At 38.2% G+C, this 27,937-nt stretch overlaps 1 protein-coding gene across 2 annotated transcripts in view; it reads right to left on the bottom strand.

Annotated features, from left to right (window-relative positions):
* The window catches only part of tsc22d2 (TSC22 domain family 2), a 55,274-nt gene that overhangs the window by 22,316 nt on the left and 5,021 nt on the right, over positions 1–27,937 (bottom strand). The window contains exon 2 of one of the 2 annotated variants that reach the window (XM_009296501.5): positions 10,698–10,760. Within the exon in view, the coding sequence (XP_009294776.1) occupies positions 10,698–10,760 (63 nt within the window). 2 annotated transcript variants of the gene reach the window in all.

The raw sequence follows: 27,937 nt of genomic DNA, 5'->3' as shown, positions 1-27,937 counted from the left end.
GCTGGGGTTACCACAAAAATAATGTGAGTTATATAGTATAGTAATATTACTTTAAGTAACGAGTAAAGCATAAAAATAACATATTTTAGTGACCCTAATTAGCTTTTAAAAAATAAAATGCTTAATTAAAGTTAGCGTAGTCACATTGAATCCAACACTTGAAAAAGGAAAAAGGGATCGTCTCAACGGACAGTGATTTTAATTAAACAATTGGACAAAAAAAAAATAGTAAAACAGAACTGCCTTAAACGTTAATTAATCTGCATATACAACATGCAAAGCTCTGGGGTCAGGAGGTTTCCAGGAAATTCCAGTGTTTCCTCTAGGATTTTTTCCAGCTGTGGTGAGAGGCCTTTTTTTTATTTATTTTTACACAGATCTGTAATGTATGTAATAGCCATGCGGATCTCTTTGCTTGCGCGGCGATTTCCTCTGCTCGTGCACAAAACTTCTTGCACGCCCACCTCGAATATAAGCCAATTCAAGAGCGCGCAGATCTTGTGCGCTCTCAAATAAACGCTGCTGAAGTACGATTTAGTGCGTTTATGTAACGAGTATGTCTCCAGCATTTATTAGATTTGCGAGGAATATTTATGAATGTCTCCCTAATAAACCTACAGAGCGATATTAATGCGTCCTGAAGTAAAGTGAAACGGCTATACGTTGTGTTTGCTGGCCTATCGCATCTTGCGACTGTCAGTCAGCCAGTCAGTCAGCACGTAACCTTAAAGGGTTAAACAAATGACGCACAGCACTAGTACGGTTACAGAAAAGTGTGCGCTGTTAAAATTGACTTACCCTTTAATACGTTTTGGTGCGATTATTACCCGCTATTAAAAATTTAATGTTTTGAATGAGAAGCTGTAATGTAGCCGAGGCGACAAGAATTTTGGTGTGGCACCCCGCCATGGACGAATGAATGTAGAAGAACCATGAATTCAATTTTGGATGTGTTTTTCAAAGGTAAATGAAGTTATAGGCTATACGGTGTGTTGGTAATTGCACAGCTCTTCTATTTAAATAAAAGGAGGGGAAAAAAACCCTGCATGACTCATCCAGGTAATAAAAAGTAACTTGAAAGTAACGTAGCACATTATTTACTATAAAAAGTAACTAAGTAAAGCAACTAGTTACTTTTTGGGGGAGTAACTCAATATTGTAATGCGTTACCCATGGTTGACCACATAAACTAACGGGGTGGGAATCACAATCTGGTTCGGGGCAACACTGACCGATTCGATTCCTTTGGTGAAGGGAAGGGGGGGTCATAATCTGATTTGAATCCGAGGGTGCTTTCACATCTACACTTTTGTCTTGGAACCTGTCTCGTTTACCCAGTTAGTGCGGTTCGTTTGGCATATGTGAATCCACCAATCGCTCTCAAATCCACGCCAACTCAATGGCTCCGAGATCGCTTGAATGAGGTGGTCTCAGCTCGATTGAAACAAACTCTGGAGCGAATCGATTGCAGTGAGAAAGCAATCCAATCCGAGCGCGGTTATATCACAGTGTATTATGGATATGTAATAGGCTTACGGCTATATGAAGAGAGCGTAATGAGTAGGGCAGGAAGTTTCGCGAGTCTCCCTTCTCACCCCTCCCCACCATATCTCTCCTCACTCTTCAGACACGTCGCGCGCACCTTGTCAAACACCACCAAAGCTCTTTTGGTCCGATTAGAAACTTTGCAGTGTGAAAGTGAAGAGCAAAGAGCAACAACGTAACATTTGTAATCCCTGTTTCGGAACAACTGAATCGATTCACAGGTGTAAAAGCACCCTTATTCTGGGGGGTGTGGGGGTTTTCGTAGTTCAACTTGATTCTTGGGAGGGGGGTTTGGGTGGGTCAAGGTTCAATCCGACTCTGGTGGATCATGGGCTGATTCGATTCTGGGGGGGTCATGGATCAATTCAATTCTGTGGGGTCAAGATTCAATTCAACTCTGGGGGTCACTGTTGATTTAGATTTGGGGTGGTGGGGGAGTTACAGTTCAATTAGATTTTTGGGGGGAACATGGTGACAAGTCATGGTGACAGGTCGGGGGTGGTGTCAGTTTTATTCAACTCTGGGGGGGGGAATCACGGTTTAAGTCATAGTTGTGATCAGGGCTCAAATTTAGGGTGAACAATTCACTTTGTAATTTACAAATAGTCATTTGGGAATGGCTTCAGCTATCAGATTTTAAGGATTTATTCAGTATTTGTTTCAATCCTAACAAATATTTCCGCAAATATGCATTTTACAGTCCACTTCATACAGAAAAATGGCTATGCAAATACTCTCAAACAAAAGCATTTTCATGGAAATGCGCCTGTAATCAAAAGCCCTGGAGCATCTGGATGGAGATAAAAGAGCGGGATGAATAATCAAATTAGTAGCACAAGCCTAGCTTATCTGCACTGATGCTTGTCCCATAAATACTGTCAGAAAGACAAGGGATAGTTCTCCCAAAAATGAACATTTCCTATTCATTTACTCACACACAGGTCATCTAAGATGAAGGGAACTTTTTTTTTCTCCAGTAGATTATTAAAGAAGACTTTGAGCTGAATGTGTGGCGCTTAGTGATTCATAGAATAGCACTGAATGGTGACAGATTTTTTAAAAAAGAAAAATAAACATTCAAACGAGTCCAAATCAATAGCCGATTACACACGGAGGTCTTGAAGTGAAACGACTGGTCTGTGTAGGACATTGAACATTATATACAATAATAATAGCTTTAAAGAAGACCTATTATGCCTCATTTTACAAGAGCTGAAATAAGTCTCTGATGTCCCTAGAGAGTGTGTGTGAAGTTTCAGCTCAAAATACCACACAAATAATGTTTTATAACTCTTTGAAATGTCCCGTTTTAGGATTTGATCCTAATTGTGGTGTTTTGGTGACTGTCGCTTTAAAATCAAATGAGATTGTGCTCTTTTTTTAAAAGAGGGCGGAGCTACAAATACCTGTGTCAGCATAGTGGCAGAATCAAAAACAAGACTGATGTCCTATGCTAATGAGATAGAGATCGTCACCAATGGGCGGGGTTTTCCTCCTCCGATGACACGTACAAAGTAGGGTTGCGTGGTTTATCATACTATGGTAGTATCGTGATACTATGGCTCCAAAATCTAACAGTGCTGCTGTAGTTTGTAAATGATAATATCGACATTAATAGTCTATCTACAATAGGTAATGTTGCATGTACAAAAGCGTTCAGTTGTAAATTTATCCTTTAAAGTGTGGCATAAGAGGGATGCATGTGTTGGATGATTGCTTTTTTTGCATGCGTGGTCAATTCCTGATTTTTTGCATACAGTTTTCAATCAAAAGACAGGTCATTTAATTACTTTCAATGTGCTAAAATATTTGTTCAACGAATGTTATTTAAATAAGCACATAAACCTATTAAAACTGTAAAACAGAATAAAGTGCATGGGCTAATCAGAAATCAAGGAAACTAGTTATCTGTTTTATTATTTTATAAATACAATTATTTTTAATTTTATAAATTGAGTTTTATTGATCTGAAATATTTTAATTATATTTTCTCTTCTTTTAAATAAAAGTTGCATCAGATTGATGAAAATTAACCTGAATACCCACGTGAACGGTCATGATGACTTTTTTTTTTTTTTTTTTTTACATTGGAAAAAATTGCATACAGAGTTTGTCTACACGACTGGCAAACGCCACAGAAAAAGCTGCTGAATCATCGCAAATATTTGAATAACTTATAAAACAAATGTTGTCTGGTTTAGTGATGTTAGTAATGCATCGAAAAATGCAAAGCAGAATTCTCCTGTGCTCATTATCCAACTGGTGACAGCCACTTTGTGATGGCTTTTAAGGTGATTAATGAGATTTTTTGTGTCACCTTGGGAAGTTTGGACTAAACAGGAGCAAAGGCTACCTGCTCAACATTGCACTCCCCCAAAAAACACTTGAAATCTAGACGCATGCTTGTGATGCGTTACAATCCATAAACTCTGCCCATTAAAATATCGACTTGGTCTTTATACTGTAAAATCGTGATGATATTTAATTATTGATCGAGAGCCACAAATATCGTTATCGTGATAATAATACGATTAATCGTGCAGCCCTCATAGAAACTATATTATGCTTAGGAAAAAAAGGCACCACATCAGATCTGTATTGATCGATATTTAGAATTTTGCTATTGGGATCAGATCCAAAACACAGTATTGGTGCATCCCTAGACCTGTGGGTAAGTAAATGAACAGGAATATTGTAATTTGTGGGTGCACTATCCCTTTAAATGGCATGGATTACTAAACTAAACCTTTATGAGTTTCGCTAAAGACGATATTTGAAAAAAAAAAAAAAAAAAAGCTAAAAAATGGTAACCACTGAACTCCTTAGTAAGGAAAACAAATGGAAGTCTATGGTTACAGGTTTTCAGCATTCTTCAAAACATCTTTTGTGTCCAACAGAAGCAACTCGAACAAGTTAAGGGTGAGCAAATGATGACAGAATTTAGATTTTTGCATGAAATATCCCTTTAAAATGCCAGACAAATGTAAAATAAATATCACGCATCCCTTGCAGAAACTCAAACCTCAAATCAAGCTTATACAAACACTTAATGGGTTTATAAATATATACTGAAAAAAAATGTCTGCAAAACTGTTGCAAACTATTTATTTATGTTGAATTTAAACAAACAAATTAAGTTTAATAAAATTCAGCCCAAATAAATTATTTACAGCCACTTAACGTAAAAAATGAGTAAATCCAAGGAATCATCTCTGAATATTTATTTTTTCAGTGCATTCAAGTAGTTTTGAAAATTTGCATATATTCAGGTATGCTATATGGAGAGCCACATCACAAGAAACGTCGTTCAAACCAGCCTGCAATCACAAATATGCCTCCGATTTCCTTTAAGGCAACAGTTTGACAGGTGTCAGTAGTTGAGCTTCTGTGACGACAGGAGCGAACATGCAGCAAAAAAAAAATCAGCTTTTGACATGAATACCACCCTTCTCACGAGAGTCACCGTGTGATGTTCAAGCCTTTTGGCTCAGTGTCAACTTATCCCTCCCTTTGTTCAGAAAAAGTATTGCAATTTCAATCATAATCAAGTGTCAATTTGTGCCTGTGAGGTTTAATTAGACTAGCACTCTCTGTACTTTCCGAAAGCACACACAAACACCTCTAATGGACACTTTGATCATACAATAGCAGAGCTACAAATTACTCATTTAAAGGTAACATACTGTTTATATTAAACTTTATCAAAACAATAGTAGAGGCAAATACCGGTTTCCGATTTTTGAAACATCAGCAATTTATTTAATAGCTTACATCCTAAACATCTTATCATCATAATACACCTTACATTCAGAACCGTACTGAATTAGTCCTGTAGAAAAACTGCTCTTCAGCAGAGTGTGATATGGGTTTTGCTTTTTTGATCCCGGTGACATACTTTTTTTTTTTTTTTTTACTCTGTGATGATACTTTTAAAACGTTATCAGTGCCAGAACCCAAACTTTTAAAAAATCCACAAAACGATGACTCGCTGACACACGCACACAGACCTGAACACACACACACTTCTAACTGTACAATCTAATTTTTTGTGTGCATTTCTAAGCTCAAGTCAAAATCTTTTTATACACTAGCTGACAAAAGTTTTAGAAACAACAAATAACTTGACTTCTAGTTGATCATTTGAAAGCCTCTAGATGATGCTTATTTGAGCACAATAAAATATGATCACGCCTTGATTTTGAATGATTGAATTAGGACAGTACGGTCTGACTTTGTTTAGACTAAAGACTTGTCACTGAACAGGACGCCCAGAGTTCATCAAGATCCTTTGGATTCATCTTCAATGCCTTCTCCTCCATCTTACACCAGACATGCTCAATAATGTTCATCTCCGGTGACTGGGCTGGCCAATCCTGCAGCACCTTGACCTTCTTTGCTTTCAGGAGCTTTGATGTGGATGCTGAAGTATGAGGAGTGCTATCCTGCTGGAGAATTTGCCCTCTCCTGTGGTTTGTAATGTAATGGCAAGCACAAATGTCTTGATACCTCAGGCTGTTGATGTTGCCGTCCACTCAGCAGATCTCTCGCACGCCCCCATACTGAATGTAACCCCAAACCATGACTTCTCCTTTATCAAACTTGACTGATTTCTGTAGGAATCTTGGGTCCATACGGATTTCAGTAGGTCTTCTGCGACATTTGTGATGATTGGGATGCAGCTCAACAGATGATTCACCAGAACAATCCACCTTCTGCCACTTTTCCAAATGATCAACCAGAAGTTTTGATTTGTATTACTTGTTATTACAAGATTTTTGTCAGGTAGTGTGTGTTAATAGAGTTTTTCTCTTGTCCTAAACATTTGTGATGGTGATGTGTGAAATGTCTATTTTAAAAATGCTTTCTATTTCTGCAACGTTGCGGCAAAACAACAGCATACACTACTATGACAATGATCGCCTCAGGTACTGATTATGGGCTTCCTTCAGTTTTTTAGGTTTAAATACAATTTATGTGACGCTTATAACTAAAAGCAGCAGCAGATCTTGCCAGCTTTTCCAAATAATCAACTACAAGTGAAGTTATTATTTGTTGCTCTTACAACTGGGATCGACGACAAGACTTGTATCAGGTAGTGTATAATCAATTGCATTTTTTGCTTCCATTAATAAAAAACCAACTGGCCATGTTTTTCATTCAAATTGCTTGAAAAATAAATGACTAAAAACCCTTAGTCTAAGCTATGAGCTACAAAGATAGCTAAAGATTTGAGTCATTTACAAAACAATATTTAACACAAACCAGCTCATGATGATTCTATCTCTGGTCTAGTAAAACTGCATTGAGTGCTGTCTGTCACTTCACTATTCCAGTAATGCCACATACACTCTATTAAATTGAAATGGCAATATGAGTGTGTCATAAAGTATGTAAGGGCTACGTGAAAGTGACCACAAAAAATCCGCAAAGTGCTCTCATATTGAAAGGAACTTGCAGAAATGTGATTTGAATAGGAGGCATGTTTAAACGGGGTTTCTGCAGGTTTCATCAAGTCAAATACAAGACTTTTTAAGACCATTAAGAAAGAGATTTTAGACTTCTAGATAGGGCTAAACACTATGGACTTTTGGTAATGGCCAGGTTTGACCAATGGAATTGGAAAAAACCAAATGTAGTTATTTCTTAGCCACAAATTTTAATAGGTCAAAACAAGAAAACTCCAGTTATATAGATTTTTATTCAACAATGAAACAATGTTTGGCTAATTGAACATAAGTGCTTCGGCCTAAACGCAGTCCAATTAAATGCAACTAACTCTGACTAACTCTGGAAGTGGTAAAACATTTCAGACCCCGTGTACACTGCAAGTTAAATGTGACCCAATTCTGATTTTTTGCTTATTTGTGAGACAGATTGGATCTGTTCTATGACCGCGTAAACACACAAAAAAAAACACATGCATTCAGATAATCAGAGATCGGTTTCAGGCCGGGCCGGAGCAAGCTGAACTGCCGCTCAAGGCAGAGGACGGTCATGCTGCCCTCAACCCCAACCCTCTCTATTCTGCCGCCCTAGATGTGGATATAAGTGAGGGCACGGGTGGTGAGGGCAGTGTCGGGGACGCGGATATAACTGAGGGCGTGGTGGTAAGGGTAGTGTCGCGGACGCCGCCCTCTCTATTCTGCCACCCTAGACGCGGATATAACTGAGGGCGCGGGTGGTGAGGGTAGTGTCGGAGACGCGGATTTAACTGAGGGCGCGGTGGTAAGGGTAGTGTCGGGGACACCACCCTCTCTATTGTGCCACCCTAGACGCAGATATATCTAAGGGCGCGAGTGGTGAGGGTAGTGTCGGGGACGCAGATATAACTGAGGGCGCGGTGGTAAGGGTAGTGTCGCGGACGCCGCCCTCTCTATTCTGCCGCCCTAGACGCACATATAACTGAGGGTGCAGGTGGTGAGGGTAGTGTCGGGGACGCGGATTTAACTGAGGGCGCAGGTGGTGAGGGTAGTGTCGGGGATGTGGATATGACTGAGGGCGCGGTGGTAAGGGTAGTGTCGCGGACGCCGCCCTCTCTATTCAGCCACCCTAGACGCAGATATAACTGAGGGCATGGGCGGTGAGGGTAGTGATGGGGATGCGGATATAACTGAGGGCGCAGGTGGTGAGGGTAGTGTCGGGGACGTGGATATAACTGAGGGCGCGGTGGTAAGGGTAGTGTCGCGGACGCCGCCCTCTCTATTCTGCCACCCTAGACGCGGATATAACTGAGGGCGCAGGTGGTAAGGGTAGTGTTGGGGACGTGGATATGACTGAGGGCGCGGTGGTAAGGGTAGTGTCGCGGACACCACCCTCTCTATTGTGCCACCCTAGACGCAGATATATCTAAGGGCGCGAGTGGTGAGGGTAGTGTCGGGGACGCAGATATAACTGAGGGCGCGGTGGTAAGGGTAGTGTCGCGGACGCCGCCCTCTCTATTCTGCCGCCCTAGACGCACATATAACTGAGGGTGCAGGTGGTGAGGGTAGTGTTGGGGATGCGGATATAACTGAGGGCGCGAGTGGTAAGGGTAGTGTCGGGGATGCGGAAATAACTGAGGGCGCGAGTGGTAAGGGTAGTGTTGCGGACGCCGCCCTCTCTATTCTGCCGCCCTAGACGCACATATAACTGAGGGTGCAGGTGGTGAGGGTAGTGTCGGGGATGCGGATATAACTGAGGGCGCGAGTGGTGAGGGTAGTGTCGGGGATGCGGATATAACTGAAGACGCGAGTGTTAAGGGTAGTGTCGCGGACGCCGCCCTCTCTATTCTGCCGCCCTAGACGCACATATAACTGAGGGTGCAGGTGGTGAGGGTAATGTCGGGGATGCGGATATAACTGAGGGCGCGGTGGTAAGGGTAGTGTTGCGGACGCCGCCCTCTCTATTCTGCCACCCTAGACGCACATATAACTGAGGGTGCAGGTGGTGAGGGTAATGTCGGGGATGTGGATATAACTGAGGGCGCGGTGGTAAGGGTAGTGTCGCGGACACCGCCCTCTCTATTCTGCCGCCCTAGACGCACATATAACTGAGGGTGCAGGTGGTGAGGGTAGTGTTGGGGATGCGGATATAACTGAGGGCGCGAGTGGTAAGGGTAGTGTCGGGGATGCGGAAATAACTGAGGGCGCGAGTGGTAAGGGTAGTGTTGCGGACGCTGCCCTCTCTATTCTGCCGCCCTAGACGCACATATAACTGAGGGTGCAGGTGGTGAGGGTAGTGTCGGGGATGCGGATATAACTGAGGGCGCGAGTGGTGAGGGTAGTGTCGGGGATGCGGATATAACTGAAGACGCGAGTGTTAAGGGTAGTGTCGCGGACGCCGCCCTCTCTATTCTGCCGCCCTAGACGCACATATAACTGAGGGTGCAGGTGGTGAGGGTAATGTCGGGGATGCGGATATAACTGAGGGCGCGGTGGTAAGGGTAGTGTTGCGGACGCCGCCCTCTCTATTCTGCCGCCCTAGACGCACATATAACTGAGGGTGCAGGTGGTGAGGGTAATGTCGGGGATGTGGATATAACTGAGGGCGCGAGTGGTGAGGGTAGTGTCGCGGACGCCGCCCTCTCTATTCTGCCTCTATAGGCAGCAACCTAGGTTGTCTCTATGAACGCGCCGGCCCTGGTTTCAGGCCTCCTTCATATCTGGAAATAAATCATATATGTGACTATGCGACTCGTAAACAGGCAGATCGGATTTATTGAGGCATTCCATGTTGTACATCATTAAGCTTGCAACAATGTGGTACTTCTGCGTGGTTTAATAACGTAGAAGGAGCGTGTTTGGAGTCGTCGTTGCGGTAAACAACAACAACAGAGGAAACAAAGGGGAGGAAAGTGCTCAGTGACCAAAATTTGCTCCCACCAGACCTGAGATCTCCCTCATACCCACGAATTCCTCTGATTGGTGGAGGACACAATATATAAACCATAGGCGTAAGCAGCAATGACGGCCCTTTTTCTCCTCGTCCACCTCAAAATAATTTTAAAGTGGAAACATATTTCGCAGAGCTAAAAGACAATTTCTTCCATTATGGCTAGTGTGGCTCAGATGCTAGAACCCGCCTTAACGTATGCGCGACATCGTAAATTGTCAAGCAAGTGTAAACGCATGAATCGGATATCGGTCACAATTAAAAGAACGTGTAAACGGACAGGCAAACATATCAGATATAGACAACAAATCAGAATTGGGCATCAAGACCTGACAGTGTAAACGGGGCCTTAGACCTGCGTTTAATATAAATAGCAAACTCCACTAATGACGGGATTGATGAAAAACATCTTAACATCCGGCGTAAAAAGATCATGGACACTTTTCACACTGCTGCGCTTCCCAAAAGTGAAAATAGTCAGTTGAATCCATCCAATAGCAAAGACAAATCAAGACAGAACTTAAACAGAAGAGAGAAAGGAATTACATTTCTCAAATGTTGCATATAAAAAAGCATCTTCAGAGCAGTGTTAAGCACTTTTTAGTAGTTTAATGCCAAGCTTTATAGTGTTAACAACTGTGTAAACGCATGAAAATGGTCCAATATTCAGGGGCGGTGTTAAGACACATGAGCCTGAAACCACTTCCAGAAAATGCCATGCTCACTCCATGCACACGCACAGCTGCCAAGAGTGCAATGTAATACACACACAGTGATCATACCCATCACTGATGGCCTTCGACCTGCCGTTTGGGAACGCTTGATAGAAAGCAGTAGAGGGGTTCCTTGCAGATAAACAAAAGAAACAGAAAGAAAGAGAGAAATATGAATAAGGCAAGACAATCTCAAAGGTGTTGGAGGGAAAGATCAAAACATTCTGCTTTGATTGAAAGAAATTAAAAGGTTGGAATCTGTAAGGCGGATATGAATTTGCATTTATTATCTAAAGCACTCTATCAGGTTAAAAACGTGACAACAAAGCCAGTGCATAAATACACAGTCTTTGTTTTTGTTTACTTCATGTAGTTCTGAGAGCTGCATATTTTGATTTACTCAGGCTCAAGGTAAGTGCGCAAAGGTCTAGGGATGTCCCGATACAACCTTTTACCTTCCGATACGATACCGATATTGTAGCCTTCAGTACGAGCCGATATCGATATTAATCAGCACAAATTATGAATACTTTACTTTTACCTATTTTGTTGTGCCGAACGGCTAGATCAATCTGAGAACAAAAGTCAGAAACAGTAAGTATGGAAAAAACAACCAATTTATTAAATATTGGTTGCATAAATGTGAACCTTTTACATAAGAATATATAAAAAGAATTAAATAATAAATATTAAGACCCTGAAAAATATCTTAATTGAATAAACAAAAATACATTTTCAAAGTGCAAAATACTAATTAAAGGTCACTTTAGTTATTTATTTTTTACCATCAGCAAATGGTAGAAACAGCTGAGAGCAGGAACATAAGAAAAAAAATATAATATTAATACAATTTAATACAATTAAATATTGTTAATTGAACAGCAGCTAAAGGTTCAGTGTCTAAAGTTTTAATTTCACACACAGCTTCTTGATGAATTTTTGATCCAGTTGAGCTGAAAAATATCTTTCACACTAGGCAGCAGAAATAATTTGTTAAGTTAATAAAAATGTGCAGTATGGTTAGTACAAACATTTACATGATCAGATCTGTTTAATTTGTGTTTGCATCATAAGAAGATTATGGCTGTATCAATGTTCCCAAACATTATTAATTTTATAATAATATATATTGCACATATTATATTTAACATAAATACACTTGCAGAGGCTGAATTGAAACACCTTTTCTCCACAGCACATGAAATAATGTGACTTTTAAGAATGATTTCTTATTCTTATTTAACAGACAATTAAAACAACAAAGATGTTTAGCATTTTACATGACACGGTTTCTTTTCAGAGTGTACAAGTAAAAAAATGAACTAAAAAAAAATAAGAAATCCACTATTTCACTCCTACTATCCATGTGCACCACTGACAGGTCGAATCTGCTCCCTCTCTAGTCTTGGTGCTGCTGAGAGATTGAGATGCACCGGCCAAAGTTTGCGTATAAAGTAATGTAGACACGCAGCTAAAGAAAGCAAAATCCGGGACATGTTAGGCGATTCAGAAATCTTGGCTGAATCCAATATTTAAGTCCCAAATAGAGGACATGTCCGGGAAAAAGAGGATTTATTGTCACCCTAAATAATGATGAGCTGTATCATTCTATTTAGCAAAAGGCTTTTTATCCGCGTGTCCTCGCACTCTTCTCAAAGCTAAAGTCAGAGCAGGTGTCCAGCGCGTCTCGCCAGCGAACTTAACCACTAGGCTATTGGCTAGGCTACACAAAAATGGGTGTTTCCCAGTGATGGGTTTCAGCTGTAAGATCATCCGCCACGTAAAACATATGCTGGATAAGTTGGCGGTTCATACCGCTGTGGCAACCCCTGATTAATAAAGGGACTAAGCCGCAAAGAAAATGAATAAATGAATGAAAACTTGAGTGTTTTAAAATCCATACACATCAGTTTGTAAAAACTAATAAGTTAACTTGATTCCTTCATGTTGTTCTAACACTAGGCCTGTCACAATAATCAATATATCCACTTATAGTGCAATACTTGGAGATGACCTCAATACTTTTTGCCGTTGCAATATATATTTACAAATTCACAAAAAAACGTTAAAGCTATTTAACATTGACATTTGCGTTCTACCTTACCGCTGTCCACGTTTATAATTGGACATGTACCTAATACTACCTACATATAATAGTACATATAATAGGACATTTACATTATTAACATCAACTTATCCTAAGTATGTCGGCGCAATAGCCTAGTGGTTAGCGCGCCGACATATGGTGCAATAGCACGTCAGGGCGTCGCGAGTTCGAATCCCTGCTCGATGACATTTCCCTACCCCCTCTCTCTCCCACTTCGCTTCCTGTCTCAATACGGTCCTATCAAATAATAAAGGCAAAAAGGCCATAAATAAATCTAAAAAAAAAAAAAAAAAAAAAAAAAAGAATCTAAAGTGTTTTAAAGTGTTCATGGCTATGAGCATTATTATGCTGTTATCTAGCCATTATATCGCACAACAAAAACTCCTTATGACAGGCCTGCCTAACACAAGTCACCTATGTGGATCCTAGCACTATTTACAGTGTAATATAAATGCTTACAACAGCATCAGTGGATATGCCTCGAGCGTACGGTGATCAGTTGACCCAGAAATTTAAATTGGATTCTTACACGTTTACTGAATTTTCATTTTTGGGTGTACCAAAATGAAGCTTGTAAAAGGACAGGGTGTGAAGCAGCATCGGCGTCAGCCCCCCAGCAAGAGCCCTGAAGGATTCATAGCTGAATACGTCAAACAGGAAGAGTCAGAACAGCCAGTGCGAGACATTGAAGCCCCAACACAAATGATCACATTGATCATGGCCAAGTTGACAGAGCTTAGCTAAAAGACGTTGCGCTGAATTTTCTATGGTCGATCATGCAACATAGCGAATGCTACAAAGTGACTATTATCCTGTGACTTATTTATTTTGTTCAATCAGGCTTCGCTGGTACTGCCTTGACGTCTGGATTCTGTAATAAAAAGCCACTAAAATGTACACTATTACAAATAAAAATTCCAAGAGGGGCAAATGCCACACAGCAAAAATATTCTTCCCACCTTACGTTTTTTAGTTGAACCAAATGAACTTTTCCAGTCATGTCAACTTACATCAAACTTGTAAAAAAAATAAAAAACCTATATCAAAAATGGTATAGCAGAAAATTTGGGCAGTTTTAAAACCTTGACTTTTCCAAATAGCGGTATACCTTGAAAAGTTTTGCAAATAATCATTTTGTAGTTATGATTTCTTTTAAAGAGACAATTTATAGGATATTCAAAAAAGCATAATTTTTTGGGCTCCAAGTTGAATTTGCAGTATGTAAGTTTGATTGAATGTGCAGTATGTAAGTTTGAGGCCAAGTGGTTGAACTAGGTATTGCACGCCTGGTTCAAAACACATGTAAGCGCAGGTTGCCAGATTGACGACACCAACAGGAGCATTGTTAACATTAAATAAAAGCTAAAAAGCTAATTTATTTCATATACTAAGCTATTAGTTATGATACTCCCAAAAAATATGCATAAATCAGCAAATTTTTTCACAAAATAACAAAAAAAAAAGAAAGAGTATGTCTGGCCCCATTCACAAATTAAAGTATTTGGCTTTTCCAAAAGAAAAAAAAAACTTAACATATGTGAGAACAAAAACTTAACATTTTGCATAAATAAATAAATAAATACAGTCGATAGATGACTGACAGACAATAGATGTTGATAGACTGCACGCAACGTGTCTGAAGAGCGAGGAGGGATCCGGGGGTGAGAAGGGTGCGTGACTTATTTGATGACCGGGAGGGAGATGCGATTTAAGGGAGATTATCACTCGTTTGCGGCCTTTATGAGTCCCGCAAATGCATAGACATTCCCGGAACTTCCGGGAGACTTGGGATGTCTGAATATCACGTTTAACAACTGTAGTGAGACGTGATCCAGCGGTACAACCTTGATAAAGACATACACTGCTCTCTGTCTCTGGAGCTCAGATGAGCATGTGGCTGTGTGTGTGTGTGTGTGGTCATGTGATGTGCGTTTTCAGCGGACGGAGGGCTGTTTAGAAATGCTAGTTAAAACATAGTGTAGATGTGGATTATTTTCCTTCTAAAATGCCATTTTAACACTAAGACGTTTTAGTGTAAACAGGGCCTGAGTGTTTATTTTTCGTGAGTGGGTTTGCGACAGGGGCGGGGCGGAGTATCGGCGATGCAGGCTCAGCATCGTGTTGTATATTGGCCATCAGCGATGGACGACGGCATCATCTATAGACCCAACCCTACTTGACTATATCTACAGAGCTCAACGTAAATGAGTACATTTATAATAGCAACATTGACGACCCATGTCTCCGAAGCATACTACTATTTCTACCACTTTATTTAATTATGGTTGGCAACACAACATGGCGTCTCTCTGAACACTGTATCTGAACACTTCGAAGCTATATCATGCATAGTAATGCACCTCATACACAATAGAGCGCGCTGATTGGTTCGAGCCAAGTCTTTCTCATGAGTTAATGATGAAAGCTCAAAGACGTCACGTCGTATTGGCCAGTACGGACGTCCAGTCTTCACGCAGGAATTCAAACAAGGATCCCATGGCCGTGACGTAGCTTCAAACCGGAAGAACGAATTTGCTGTAAATAACACAAAAACAACCAATTTTCACTTTTTAGCTAAATTCATGCGTCCTACTATTGTTAGCGGCGTTAGACACATACATGACTGTCAACATCTCAAATAATTTTTAGTGTTTCCTTTCATTAGGACTGTTTTATCGTCAGTTTTTTTCTTTAGATTTGGCTTCAGTATTGACTAATCTTAAGTATTTGCACAAATATAATACTGTAAAGCTCCCTGTAGTAAGAATTCATTTAAATGAGAGATTTGTGAGAGGTGAACTTGTATACATCTTTAAATATAACAACTGGGGACGTCATGGAAATTCACCCTATAGACCTAAAGAGTTGCGTAACTTCAGACAAAACCAAAACAAATGCAGTAAAAACAAAAGAACTATTTAACCCTGAAAGGATACTCAGTGAAATTCTTTCAAACGCTGCACACAACAGGCACGAGTGGAAATATTCTTTCACGTTTTCACCAAAAAGATGACGACTGGCAGAAGGAATTGCCCTGCGGGTGTGCAGGAGGCGGAGCAGCGCGGAGGAACAGGTTTAATAACTCTACAGCTCCAAGAACAATGAATCCACACAAATATGTCAATTGGAGGCAGCGGGCTTGCAGCGCACGCTCTCTGGACACCTGCTATTAGCCTGCTGACAAATGTGTGTCTTTTGACAACTTGCGCACAGTTCAAGAACTTTCTGCCTTCTTTGATGACTCAGTAAATGAATGAGGTTTGCAAGTAAAAGCGGGAATGAAAGTAATGTGGATAACAACTATGATTTCAATCAGGATGCAGGCCTGTCAATAATCACTATAGTCAATATATCGACTTACTGCACAACACATGGACATGAGCTCAATCATTTTTGGTTTTATATATATATATATATATATATATATATATATATATATATATATATATATATATATATATATATATATATCCCATTAGTGTTGACATGATACCCATGATTGACCCTTCGCTAAGCCACGCCCAAAAAAAGCCCCACCAATCGTGGCTTAGCAACCGTAGCTACCCGCAGGAGCTCTGTCAAGCTTTCAAGCGAGGGAAACAAGCCAAAGCGTTGTGCATATTGATTGTGCAAATCTGATACCTAGTATCCTAAAAGTTTGGACGGGGTGGTGGAGTTTTTTTCCCTTTTCAAAACCAAAAACCCAAGAGGAGAAATGCCAGCGTGGATCAAGCTCTGTGAGGGGCGCTAAAGGAGCGGAGATAAGTGGTTTTGTTTTGATATTCCTGACACAGTCATAAATGGTAATAGCTCACACACATCTTACCCTAAACAGATCTAAACTGTGTTTCCTACAAAAACACAAAGCAGGTTATGTTTCCCAGCCGTTTTTTTTTTTTCACTCGATATTATGAGCATGGCTCCGTTTGAGGGCCTGGCCATAGTGGTCATACTAACAGCGATCGTATTTTCCATCTGTTTCAAGCTACGAATATTTGAAATCGCATATCAACAGAACAAAACCGAGATGCGATCACAATATAAACCCTTTAGATCAATTTACTTCACCCGCAGCGATTTTTCAGTGATTTATAAGCCTCATGTCCATGTCAGAGCTACCGTCTTTTAGAGATTTAAGGCTCGTACACACCAGGACGATTTTCGTTTGCGTTTATCGCCAGAGTTTTTCTAGACGTTTTTCCGGAATCAAACCCAATCGATTTTTACTGCCGTCAAGCAGAAGAGTATGCAAAATCTCTCCTTTACGTTATATGGCGCTACACAACTTTAACCTTCTGACACCCCACTTATAACACAGAAGAAGAGGAAGAGAGGAAGTTGACACGGTTGTTATTAAAGTTACTGGCGATGCGAACATGCATGGATGGTTCAAGTAGCAGCTCCAGCTCTAGCGATGAAGAAATGATTATTGTTTACCAGTGCAAGAAGCAGCTTCAAGCAGCTTGACAGGTGGCAAATTGTGTGCAACTTATCTTCATTTATTTATGATTTGTCTATAGGTAAAACAAAGACCATGTAGGTCAGGTAGTTGAAACGGTAGACTACAAAAATTCATTTGTTATGTATTAATTAATTATTCATAAATAATTCATTCACCTCCACCTATGAAAACGATGCCATCGTCCATCACAATGTTTCACATTAGACATCGTACGATGCCAAATTGGTCGACATCGCCCAACCCTACTTTATAATACTAATTTTAATCAGTTAATGAGGTTTCAACTAAATATTTTTAGTTACACAAAGTTTAACGTAATATTTAGTCAGTCTGACATATTTTGAGTTGAGATGACTAGAAAAAGTTCATTTGATTCACCTAAAAAACCTTAGCAAGTTTTTTTTTTTTTTGCTACGCAACAATGGTTTCATTGTAAACCAATTAGAGCGATCTCTTCAGCCGGCACCCAATGGTGATTCTACACCAATGACCACCATTGGCTGGGGGTGAATGAGCTCCCAGTCATCAGCTTGGTGTATCTCGGCCTTTATTTTAACAAACAAGTGTTACATCGTGAAAACTCTGAAGTAGTGTAGATACCAGTGGACAGAGAGCAAGACTTTTACCATGAAAACTTGAATTGTTTACTTGCAACGACATGACTACGAGTTTTGTTCTCTCTGCTAAATAACCAATTAAACCTATCTCTTGGGCCGACACCCAATGGTGATTCTACATGCTGAATTGGGCCAATGAGCTCCCAACCCTCAGCTTGGTGTATCTCGGCCTTTAGTTTCACAAACAAATGTTACATTGTGAAAACTGTGGAGTAGTGTAGATACCGGTGGACAGGCAGCAATACTTTTACCATGTTCTTGACTTGAATTGTTCACCTGCTAAATAACTACGGGTTTTATTCTCACTGCTGAATAACAAATCAGAGCAATCTCTTAAGCCGACACCCAATGGTGATTCTGCATGCTAAATTAGACCAATAAGCTCCCAACCATCAGCTTGGTGTGTCCCGGCCTGTAGCTTTCCAACTAAACGTTACATGGTAAAAAAGATACCAGTGGACAAAGTTGTGCTTTAAATTAAAACCGCACTAATGTAAATGTAGTTCCTAATACCAGAAATGTCACTAGCATGCTAAAAGCACAGAGACTTTACATAAAGAAGGAAATGTCTGAAATCCTCTGAGTCAGCTGAAGGTCAATGCTTAAGGTCATGCGTCAAGAGAACTTCTTGATCTAAAACATGAAGTCTTATTGGCACTGCATATACAATTGCCTCAACGTCAGAGAGTGGGTGAAGGAGCCTGACAAACCGGCAGCTTTCCTGTCAGGAATAAGACATGAGCAGCACACCTGCTCTTCAAATCAACAAATCAACCTCAGCAACCATTTCTAAGAGGTGCAAATGCAAAACAAGATCGAAAAAAAATAACTGGATTAGTTTACTTACAATTAGTGTTGCAAGATATTAGAATAAAACTACATTCCCTACCCACTAACTTGAACTAAATCTGGAAATAAAGATCAGGATTTTCTCCTTGTTCTGTGGATGTAAAATAAAGCTTAATATGAGAAGCCTATTATTATTATTATTATTATTTCACCAACATATGGTAAAGCTAGGAATGCAACGATTAACCGCGGTTTAATTTGTCACGGTTAATTAATCGTAAAGGCTTCTCAACACCGTATTTCTGCATGGAACAAAACTGCTGCAACTTAAAAGTTTTGCCAACTGTGCACTAGTTTAAAGAATTTGAGCTTGTAAACAATACGCACGCACATTGGATCAAAGGCTGATTTTAACTATGGTTAAGGAAGTTTTGAACTAAGGGCCATTCACATATCCCATCTTTTATGCGCACAAGTTCATTATTTCCAATGGAGGCACGTGGTTTGCATGAATATTAGTGCCCTTCAACCAGGGGTTCAGCAGTCTTTGACTACATTTGTTCAATTTAGAAGGGAAATACTTAACTAATATGATGCTTAGATTTACATTAGACAAAACTATTTATTTATTTTTCTTCTGTCATTTATTTTTAGTGTAAAGTTATTACTTATGTTTAAATGCCAAAAGCATTTTTCACTTATTTTTAAGTCCAAAGATAAATGGATTATATTGTTTGTTTTTTAACAGTTTTTTAAGCACTTTGAGTGCCCAGAAAAGCACTATATAAATGTAAGGAATTATTATTATTATTATTTTATTGCTATTTTGTGCTGTATTAATTAGTTACTAATAACACTTTAAAATATAAGAGGTTTTCATGTGATATTCTAAACTTGAAGTATTTTGAAATAAAAGAACGCATAATAATCTTGATAACCTTGATTATTCCTTAGAATATAATCGTACAACCAATATCTCTAATTGTTGCATCCCTAGATAAAACAACAATAATAATAATATGTGTAGGTCTACTGTTAGTTCAAATGCTCAATTTTGAATAGATTTTGAATGGTGGACTTGAACAGACTTTAAACTTGTCCTGGTCCTTAATTCACAGTAAAGTGATGATATCATTATACAATTATTTATAATTCTGACGTTGTATTATTATGTTTGAGTCATATGTTTGCAATCTGTAGTTGACAACATTATTAGGACCATTTATTCACTAGTAAAATCAGATATTTGTCATCAGATTCCCTCTTGCATTATATTCAACATTATATAGACTAGAGGAGTTGTACTGACACTGTTAAACGTTTATTCTCATGCACAACACCATGTGTTCGCTATGAAAGAAAAACATTAAATACTCATCGTAATCATTACTCTAAAATTACTCTGCTTTCGGTTTTATTTTCACTGCTAAGTGCGGTTCATACTTCCTGCGTATTCAAACTGAATGTTATTTACAACTTTATTACCTGTTATTCACAGCCTATGCAGGTTCTGTTCTTTAAAGTCGATACATGCGCGTCTATCATTAACTAGGACGTGCACCCGCTCTCTTTGTGGTAACAGCTCACGATCAGTGGCCACAAATACATTATTACATGAAGACAGAAATTACATTTTTGGGTAAATTATACCTTATAAATACAACACCATTTGGAGGTGTCCATGTCGCTGAGCAAAGTGTGTAAAAAACGTTTTGCTTCTCTCCTGAACTTGAAAATATGATTGGCAGAATCGTAGAAATGCTGGATTAAGATCGTCTAGGGGATCCAATCGAGAACACAATCTTTTTTTCGATTAACTGTGCAGCTCTACAGAATATTCAAGTACAGAAATAATCAAGTGTACAATTAAACTGTATAATCTTAATCATTTGAATAAATACATTTAAACTTTGTTAAAGCTACAAACTTAATAATTCCCGAATGCTTTAAACTTAACAGTGACATGGCCTTAAAAATAAAACGATAACTAAACTTCCACTTTTTTATAGATAAATGACTCCATAGTTGTACCTGGTCAACTATAAACCTGAGTCTGTATTGTACTTCCGGCCATATCGATGCTAAAACAACATATTGTGCAGCCTTACTTACAATTTATTTTATTTCTTTACTAGTGCACTTTAAATCAAACTGTTAATTTAGTAATGCAATCTTTACCTTGTTTTTAGATCTTGCCTTTCAGTAAGATTGATGTAGTTGCACAACCATTGCAAGATAAAAACAACAACAATGCAGGATTAAAATGCAGAGCTTCACTGCTTTATTAAGAGACAATAGCGTGCAGCAAAGCTATTCAACATTATGCTGTTTTAGACCCTGTGCATTCTTTGCAAAATCCTAAGGCATTTGCTCTTGCTTTAACAGCGATGCCGTTTTAATACGTCACTAAAGCGACTTCTATTTTCATATCTCCTTAAAGGTCACTTCCTCTTTCTTATGGTGTTCATGGGGAACAGAAAGAGATGAGTGAAAGTCAAAATGATCAAGAGCCATTTCCTGGCAATGAAGAGGAAGGGGATCTTCTCAAGAACTGTGACGTTTTCTGTATCCCTTTATACTTAAAAAGAAAGACAAAATAAACTTTTGCTGATAATGTAGGCCTACCTGAACTTTAATATTAGAAAAGGTTCAATAATACATTGGACAGATCCACAACGCACTGATTCCTTCCCTTTTTGTTGCTGTTTGGAAAGTGTCCGCAGATACCGGAGGGCTGCGCGCTGTCTCTCAAGCGATTCACTCCGTAAAATTATTCTCACAATAAGTTTCTGTTCTCTCATCCTTCAGTCTGAGTTTATTCCTCTGAGGGAAATACTTAAAGTGCTGCGAATAGTTTGTAAAGCCTGGCTCATTGTGGTCAAAGTAGTTGATTAAATTTAGAAAAGTGAAATTGACGGCGCAATGTGGATTGTCATTAACAGAAAATGATTTAGCCTAATATAGGCTACTCTAAAACTGTGAATATTTCACTATAATTTTATTTATATTAATATTTTATTTATTTTAACTTTCTCTGTCTCACTGACGGTGAGATTTGGAGAGGGATTATTAAGTAAAATTAGCCTCAGCCAGTTTATTTTAGTCTGCTTCAGTGGTTCTCAACTGGTTTGGCCATGGGACCCACATTTTTACATGGTCATCAAGCCTTGGCCCAAATTTTTAGGAACTATAAAATAATTCTAGGAATTGTAAATAATTTGTATTTATTTTAACATACACAAGTAGTCACAGATAAATCATAAGAAAATATCCAAGATTTAAAAAATAAACAATAATTTATTGCTGTCATTTAACAAAATGTATCAAATTATTAAAATATTACAAAGTAAATACGAGAAATACCGTAAACAGGGGGGGGGAGCGCACAGTATCGAGAACGGATCTGTATCGGTCGATACTCAGAATTTTGGTATCGAGATCAGACCGGATCCAAAAAAAAAAAAAAAGGTATTGGTGCATCCCCAATTCTGATATTGAATCTTGCACCTAACAAATTATTTAATTTATAAAAAAAACAAATAAAAAAGAAACTAAAACTAATTCTGAAACTAAAACAAATCAATTTCAAATTATAAAAACTAGTAAATCTCCCACTAAAAACTGATTGAAACTAATGGAATTTGAAAGCAAAAAGTCAAAATGAAATAAAAACTAAAACTAATGAAACGTCCAAAACTATTACACCCTTGAAGGGAAGCTTAAAATGTCATACATTTTAAAGTGCCTTGTTTGTTTTGCAACAAATCACCTGTCTGTGTAAAGGTCGACCTCTGACCTCTTGGTAAAAGCTCGTCTAGTGTAGTGACAGCATGTGTGCAGCACAGAATGTACAGATTTCTCCCCTACCAAGCGCTGACAGTAAACATCAAGCGTATGCAGCATAACATCATGCAGATGTTACACATGTTTGAGGGGCTTATCAGCGGCGGTGCACAGAGCGGAGAGCGGCTTCTGCACATCACAAGATAGGAAACACACACTAACATCACCTAATCAGGCTGAAAAAAAAAATGAAGCAGCTCAACTTCTGGTGACAAGGCGGAAACAGTGGCGAATTTTTAGAATCATGATGGTTTATTGGGTGAATTTTTTGGTTTTTTTCCCCACAACCAAAAAAATAAGTCACAAACTAATGTCAAGCTTTCTAAAAAGTCTGCTGATTGTAACCACAGGTTGTGTTTTATTTTCAGCAAGTGGTTTGCAGGACGGGGGAGTGCAAACAGTGGATGTTTTCACAGATTGCACCGCATTTCTGCAATGACTTTTTAAACCAGTTGCTCAAGATGTTCACTTAAAGCTCGTAAAGGTAAACATTAAGCTTCAATGTGTTGGGTTTGAGAGCCACAAGGTGTCAAAACACTTTCCTCCCCAAGCAAAAGAGAAAAATAAAGTCTTAAACTTTCATTTAATGGACACAAAATAGTTTCAAATAGAGCTGCACAATATATCGCTCCAGCATCAATAACGCAATGTGCACTAGTATACTATAATATGATATACTATATAGTACTATAGATGTGCAATAGTCACACCGCAGCATCTAAAACGCTAAGTTGGGATTGTATAGTTGAGGATTAATATTTATTTTCATTATATTGACATTATAAACTCCACAGTATACATGTCGTTTGTGGGGTTGCAGCGAGTTTAACCTTAATGGAGTAAAGGCTTATCGTTTGCGCATGTTTTTAAGCGCTAAGAGCATTCAGGCACCATGTTTAATGAAAATAATTTTATTATACTGTTTAAACAGTAAAGTCTTTGCAGTGTTATTTTAAGTTTGTCTTTATTTCGGTATTGGTGAAGTTTTTTCCTTGCCGCTGTCGCCACTAGCTTGCATGGTTCGGGATCTGTAGAGCTGCGCATCGATGGATAGCTCTTCAGTGTTTGGACTCTCAGTAGTAATTATTAAACCACACTGAACTGAGCTAAACTGAACTGAACTTACACTGAACTGAACTACACTGTTTACATTTACTATAATCTTTTATGTAAAGCTGCTTTAACACAATCTAAGTTGTAAAAGCGCTATACAAATAAAGATGAATTGAATTGAACTGTATCTGAATATAATTTCACCATACCCTAAAAACTAGGGCTGCATGATATTCGAAAAATCTAGCGATATTATTAATTTTGCGATATGTATTGCGATATGAATATGAATTTCACCAGATGACTTCAGATGAATATCTCTACTTGAAATTTCTCCATCACTATTATCTCCCATTTATGTTAGATGGATTGGGATTATTCAGCAGTGGGAGTGCATTTCTATCAAATCTAACAAACAATCTATAAACATTTTGGTTTTTCTGTGTTTGCAATAGTATTTTTATGCATAAAAATCTGCACAAATAAGAAATACAATTGAAATAAAGTGTTTTACCATTTCCCAAGTCAAACAGTATTCAAGTACAGGAACTGAATGATAAAAATACAAATAATTAAATAAAATTATTCATAGATAAAAGTTACAAATAGCACAAAAAGTCTTAAATTTCAATCAACTAATTTTAAGCCTTAAAACGTCTTAAAAATCTATTGAAACACTGTGTTGTAGGTCTTAAATCCTTTTAAACAGGTTTTCATTTTCCTTGTAAAGCATAGAATAATATATTTTAAATTTTAAGAAACATTTATTGTTTTTAATGTTAATGCTTTCAATATTTATTTTTAAAAATCTTTAGCGTTTAGTTTTGTGTTTGTAAAAATAGTATTTATTGGCCGATAACGATATGGCCGCCGATTTATCGTGCATCCCTAGTAATCACAATACCGTGAAACAGTGATATTTTTTATCCAAGGTTATCATACCGTCAGAATCTTATACAGACCCATGTCTAGTTTTAACACGATAGTTCTCCCAAAAATTAAAATTTCCCTTATTATCTACCCACACTTATATGGTTGTAAAATGTATAATTTTCTTTTTTTTCTGTTGAACCAAAACAACATTCTGAAGAATGGTGGATTAAAAAACATTTTTAAAATCAGCCATTGATATGCATAATAGAAACAAAACAATGGCTGCTTTTTTCCCAGCATTCTTCTGTAGGTCTTCATTTGTATTTAATGAAAGACTCAAACTGAAACCGGTTTGGATCAAATGGAGAATGAGTAAACGATGAGAAAATTCTCATTTATGAGTAAATTATCCCTTTATATCAGGGGCACCCAAACTTTCTCTTATGAAGGGCCAAAAACCAGACTTGATTGAGGCAAGTGGACTTTAGGTAAATATAGTTGCCATGGATAATTTCCTAATTTATTTAATAATATTTAAAAATGACTAGAAAACATTTGCAACTAATACAGTATTTCTTAACATTTTACAATGAACTTATTACAGTAATAATCTCATTTGTAAAAGAATTACACTAGTTTTGCCTTGATTTGCTTCTGCATAGGCCTCTGTCCATCGAATGACAGTATTTACATCTGATAAAATCAGATTCATTTACAACATTTGATTTAAACATTTAATTTAAGTTTGCTTTTTTTGTAGCTCAGTAATAAATCTAACAAAAACAATCTCTGTGTTAAAGGCATTCACCCCAACCTTTTCCATCATTCTCACTGTACTCTCAGTTCTGATGGTGGGCCAAATGAAAGTTACAATGCGCCAATTTTGGCCCACGGGCTCTACTTTGGGCATCTCTGCTTTAGATGTTAGCCATTTATTAACAACCATCACTTGAAGTCAGATTTGCTGCACTAAACCTAAATTACAGCAGAGTTTGGCAACAAACCATCATCAAACACACCTGAATCAAGATCTTCAGGATTACTTTTCACTTTAAAATATGAATCACTTTCAATAAAATGGTTCTTCTTTAGCATTTAATAAAAAAAAATCTGCTACAAACATGATTTGTCAAAAAAACACAAAAGAACATTAAATTATAAGTTCAGCCAGGAAATTAGAAAGGACACATTCCTTGACTAACCTGCTGTGATACCTGTTACACAAAGCTGGTTTGGGTTTTTACACAGGTAAGTTGAGCAAACTATGCGTTTTTGGGCTCAAGAAGGTGGGTTGGTTTTGATTGTGTTTGTTCAACATAACTAACACCACACGGGTAACCTGCTGTTTAAATCAAACCCAAACTGAGCCAATTAGCAGTGAAAAAATGCCGTATGATTGGCTGCTTGCTTCATTACACTTTCCGATGCATGCAGAGAATACGCGACGCTGTTGTTCAGTATTGCAATATCGTTATTTTATATTTCTTATATATAACCTTTTCCTAAAAAAAAAAAAGCAATTTTATCAGGATTTTTCATTTAATTAATTAAAAAATAACACAAACAAACTGTGTGAATCTGCAATCCTTTAGTAAATCACTATGAGAGAGTGAAAACCTCATCAGATATTCTGACACTTGATTGGCTGTTGTGGTTTTCCTCTCATCTCGACTCCCCCTCATTAGTGTTTATTTTCAGTTCTGGCCCGCTCCTAACCCAAAACAGGCGTGTATTAGGGAGGTGGAGAAAAAGACAGTGAAGCCCAAACTGATTGGTCAAATTTAGATAAACAACGAATGTGTTAAATAAATGTACTTTAGCACATGTCTATTATATGTATATTGCGTATACTATTATCATGATAGCGCTAATGTTGCGATATATCGTGCAGCCCTAATGCAGTCCAGTAAACTCTGGGTTAAACATTGAGTTAACAAAGAAAGTTTAACCTGATATTAAACAGGTTGGATTTGTTTGGTTTTTTCAACTCGAAACTTACTCTGCAACCCAGAGTTTGTTCAACTGGTTTTGCGGAACAGGACTGTGTAAACTCCCCTCAGAAAACTGAAGGTGTCAAGTTGCAAACATTTAGTCTTCAAAACACTATGAATGAGTGAAAACCTCAGCAGATATTCAGAGTCTCTCTGAATTGGCTCTTGTGGTTTTCCTTTCGTCTTGATTACCGCCATTAGTGTTTATTTTCAGCTTTTAAGCCCAAAACAGCAACTCCTGGGGAGGTGGGGATAAAGATAGCAAGGCCCCATCTGATTGGTCAAATTTAGATAAACAACGGATGCATTAAATAAATGTAACATCACATTTCTACAATAAGTATAAAATGCATATACTGTTAACACTGTATATGCTCCGATCAGGATTTTTGCAGCCAATACGAAGTACCGATTCCTTATTATTGTGATCAACCGATACCAAGCCAAGGTTCCAACGCTAGTGATTTTTTCTACTGGCTTATGGTTCAGATTTTTACTTGCCCTGCCAAAATTTTCTCTCGTCCCACCAAAAAGAAGTTAACCATTTAGTTATTCAGCATAACTTTTCTTTAAATACACTGACAATTTAAAAATGATTTAATTTAAATACAATACTGATTGGATTAATTAAAGTGAATGGTTTATTTGAAAACTACAACAATTGTATGTTTTTTTTTGCTGGTTTAAAACCCACCAAAATGCCTAATTTTAGAAACCGGCTCATTACATCAGTCTATAATACCGTCTATATTTTTATTTTTAATTTATTTGTAAACCTAGATTTATAGTTCATTTCACTTCTTGTTCTTGCTTGATCCATCAACATAATAGTCATACTAGCCAACATTTTAATCAATTATGACCTTTGAGTTTTTTTTTTTTTTGTTTAAATGTAGACTAAGAATGCAAAAGAATGTCTATGAAGGGGGTCCGTGCAGGGGTGCATTGCTTATCACAATACCGGGACTGCAGTCAGATTATATAGCAATGTTGATCTTTCTTTCGAGGTGTCAAAATGAACAAAACAAATAAACAAAACAATTGGCCTAATACAAAATATAAGAATAAAAATATGTAAAAATTATCAAATGGTAATTTCGGTCAATTTTTTCGGTTAACAGATAACAGCACTCGTTAATATTTCAGCATGCTTTCATTTTCATATTAGATATGAAACGCACATTTGCCGGTAGAAATGACATCCTGCCCAACTCATCATTCTCTCTTCATATAGCCGTATATATGGCCATTACACAACCATATACACTGTGATATAGGCTGGTTCGTTGGATCGTTTTGTTTCACTACAATCGATCCGCTCAATCGAGCCAAGACCACCTCATTCTGGCGATCTCAGACCTACTGATTAGGCACGGACTCAAGCACGATTGAAAGATTTACATATGCTAGGAACCGCGCTAACTGGGCAAACGAGATAGGTTTCAAAACAAACGTCTAGGCATGAAACAAACAGTCACAACTTTAGTGACAAGGCAGCACTGGCCCCAATTAGGCAAGTGTCCATTCTTTATACTGTCCCGAACGTTTTGCATGCTGGCCCCGGGCCAGTGGGC

This window comes from Danio rerio, chromosome 22, assembly GCF_049306965.1.
Source record: "Danio rerio strain Tuebingen ecotype United States chromosome 22, GRCz12tu, whole genome shotgun sequence".
Lineage (NCBI taxonomy): Eukaryota > Metazoa > Chordata > Actinopteri > Cypriniformes > Danionidae > Danio > Danio rerio.
Note: the sequence above shows the minus strand (reverse complement) of the source record. Positions and strands in the feature narration are given on the sequence as shown.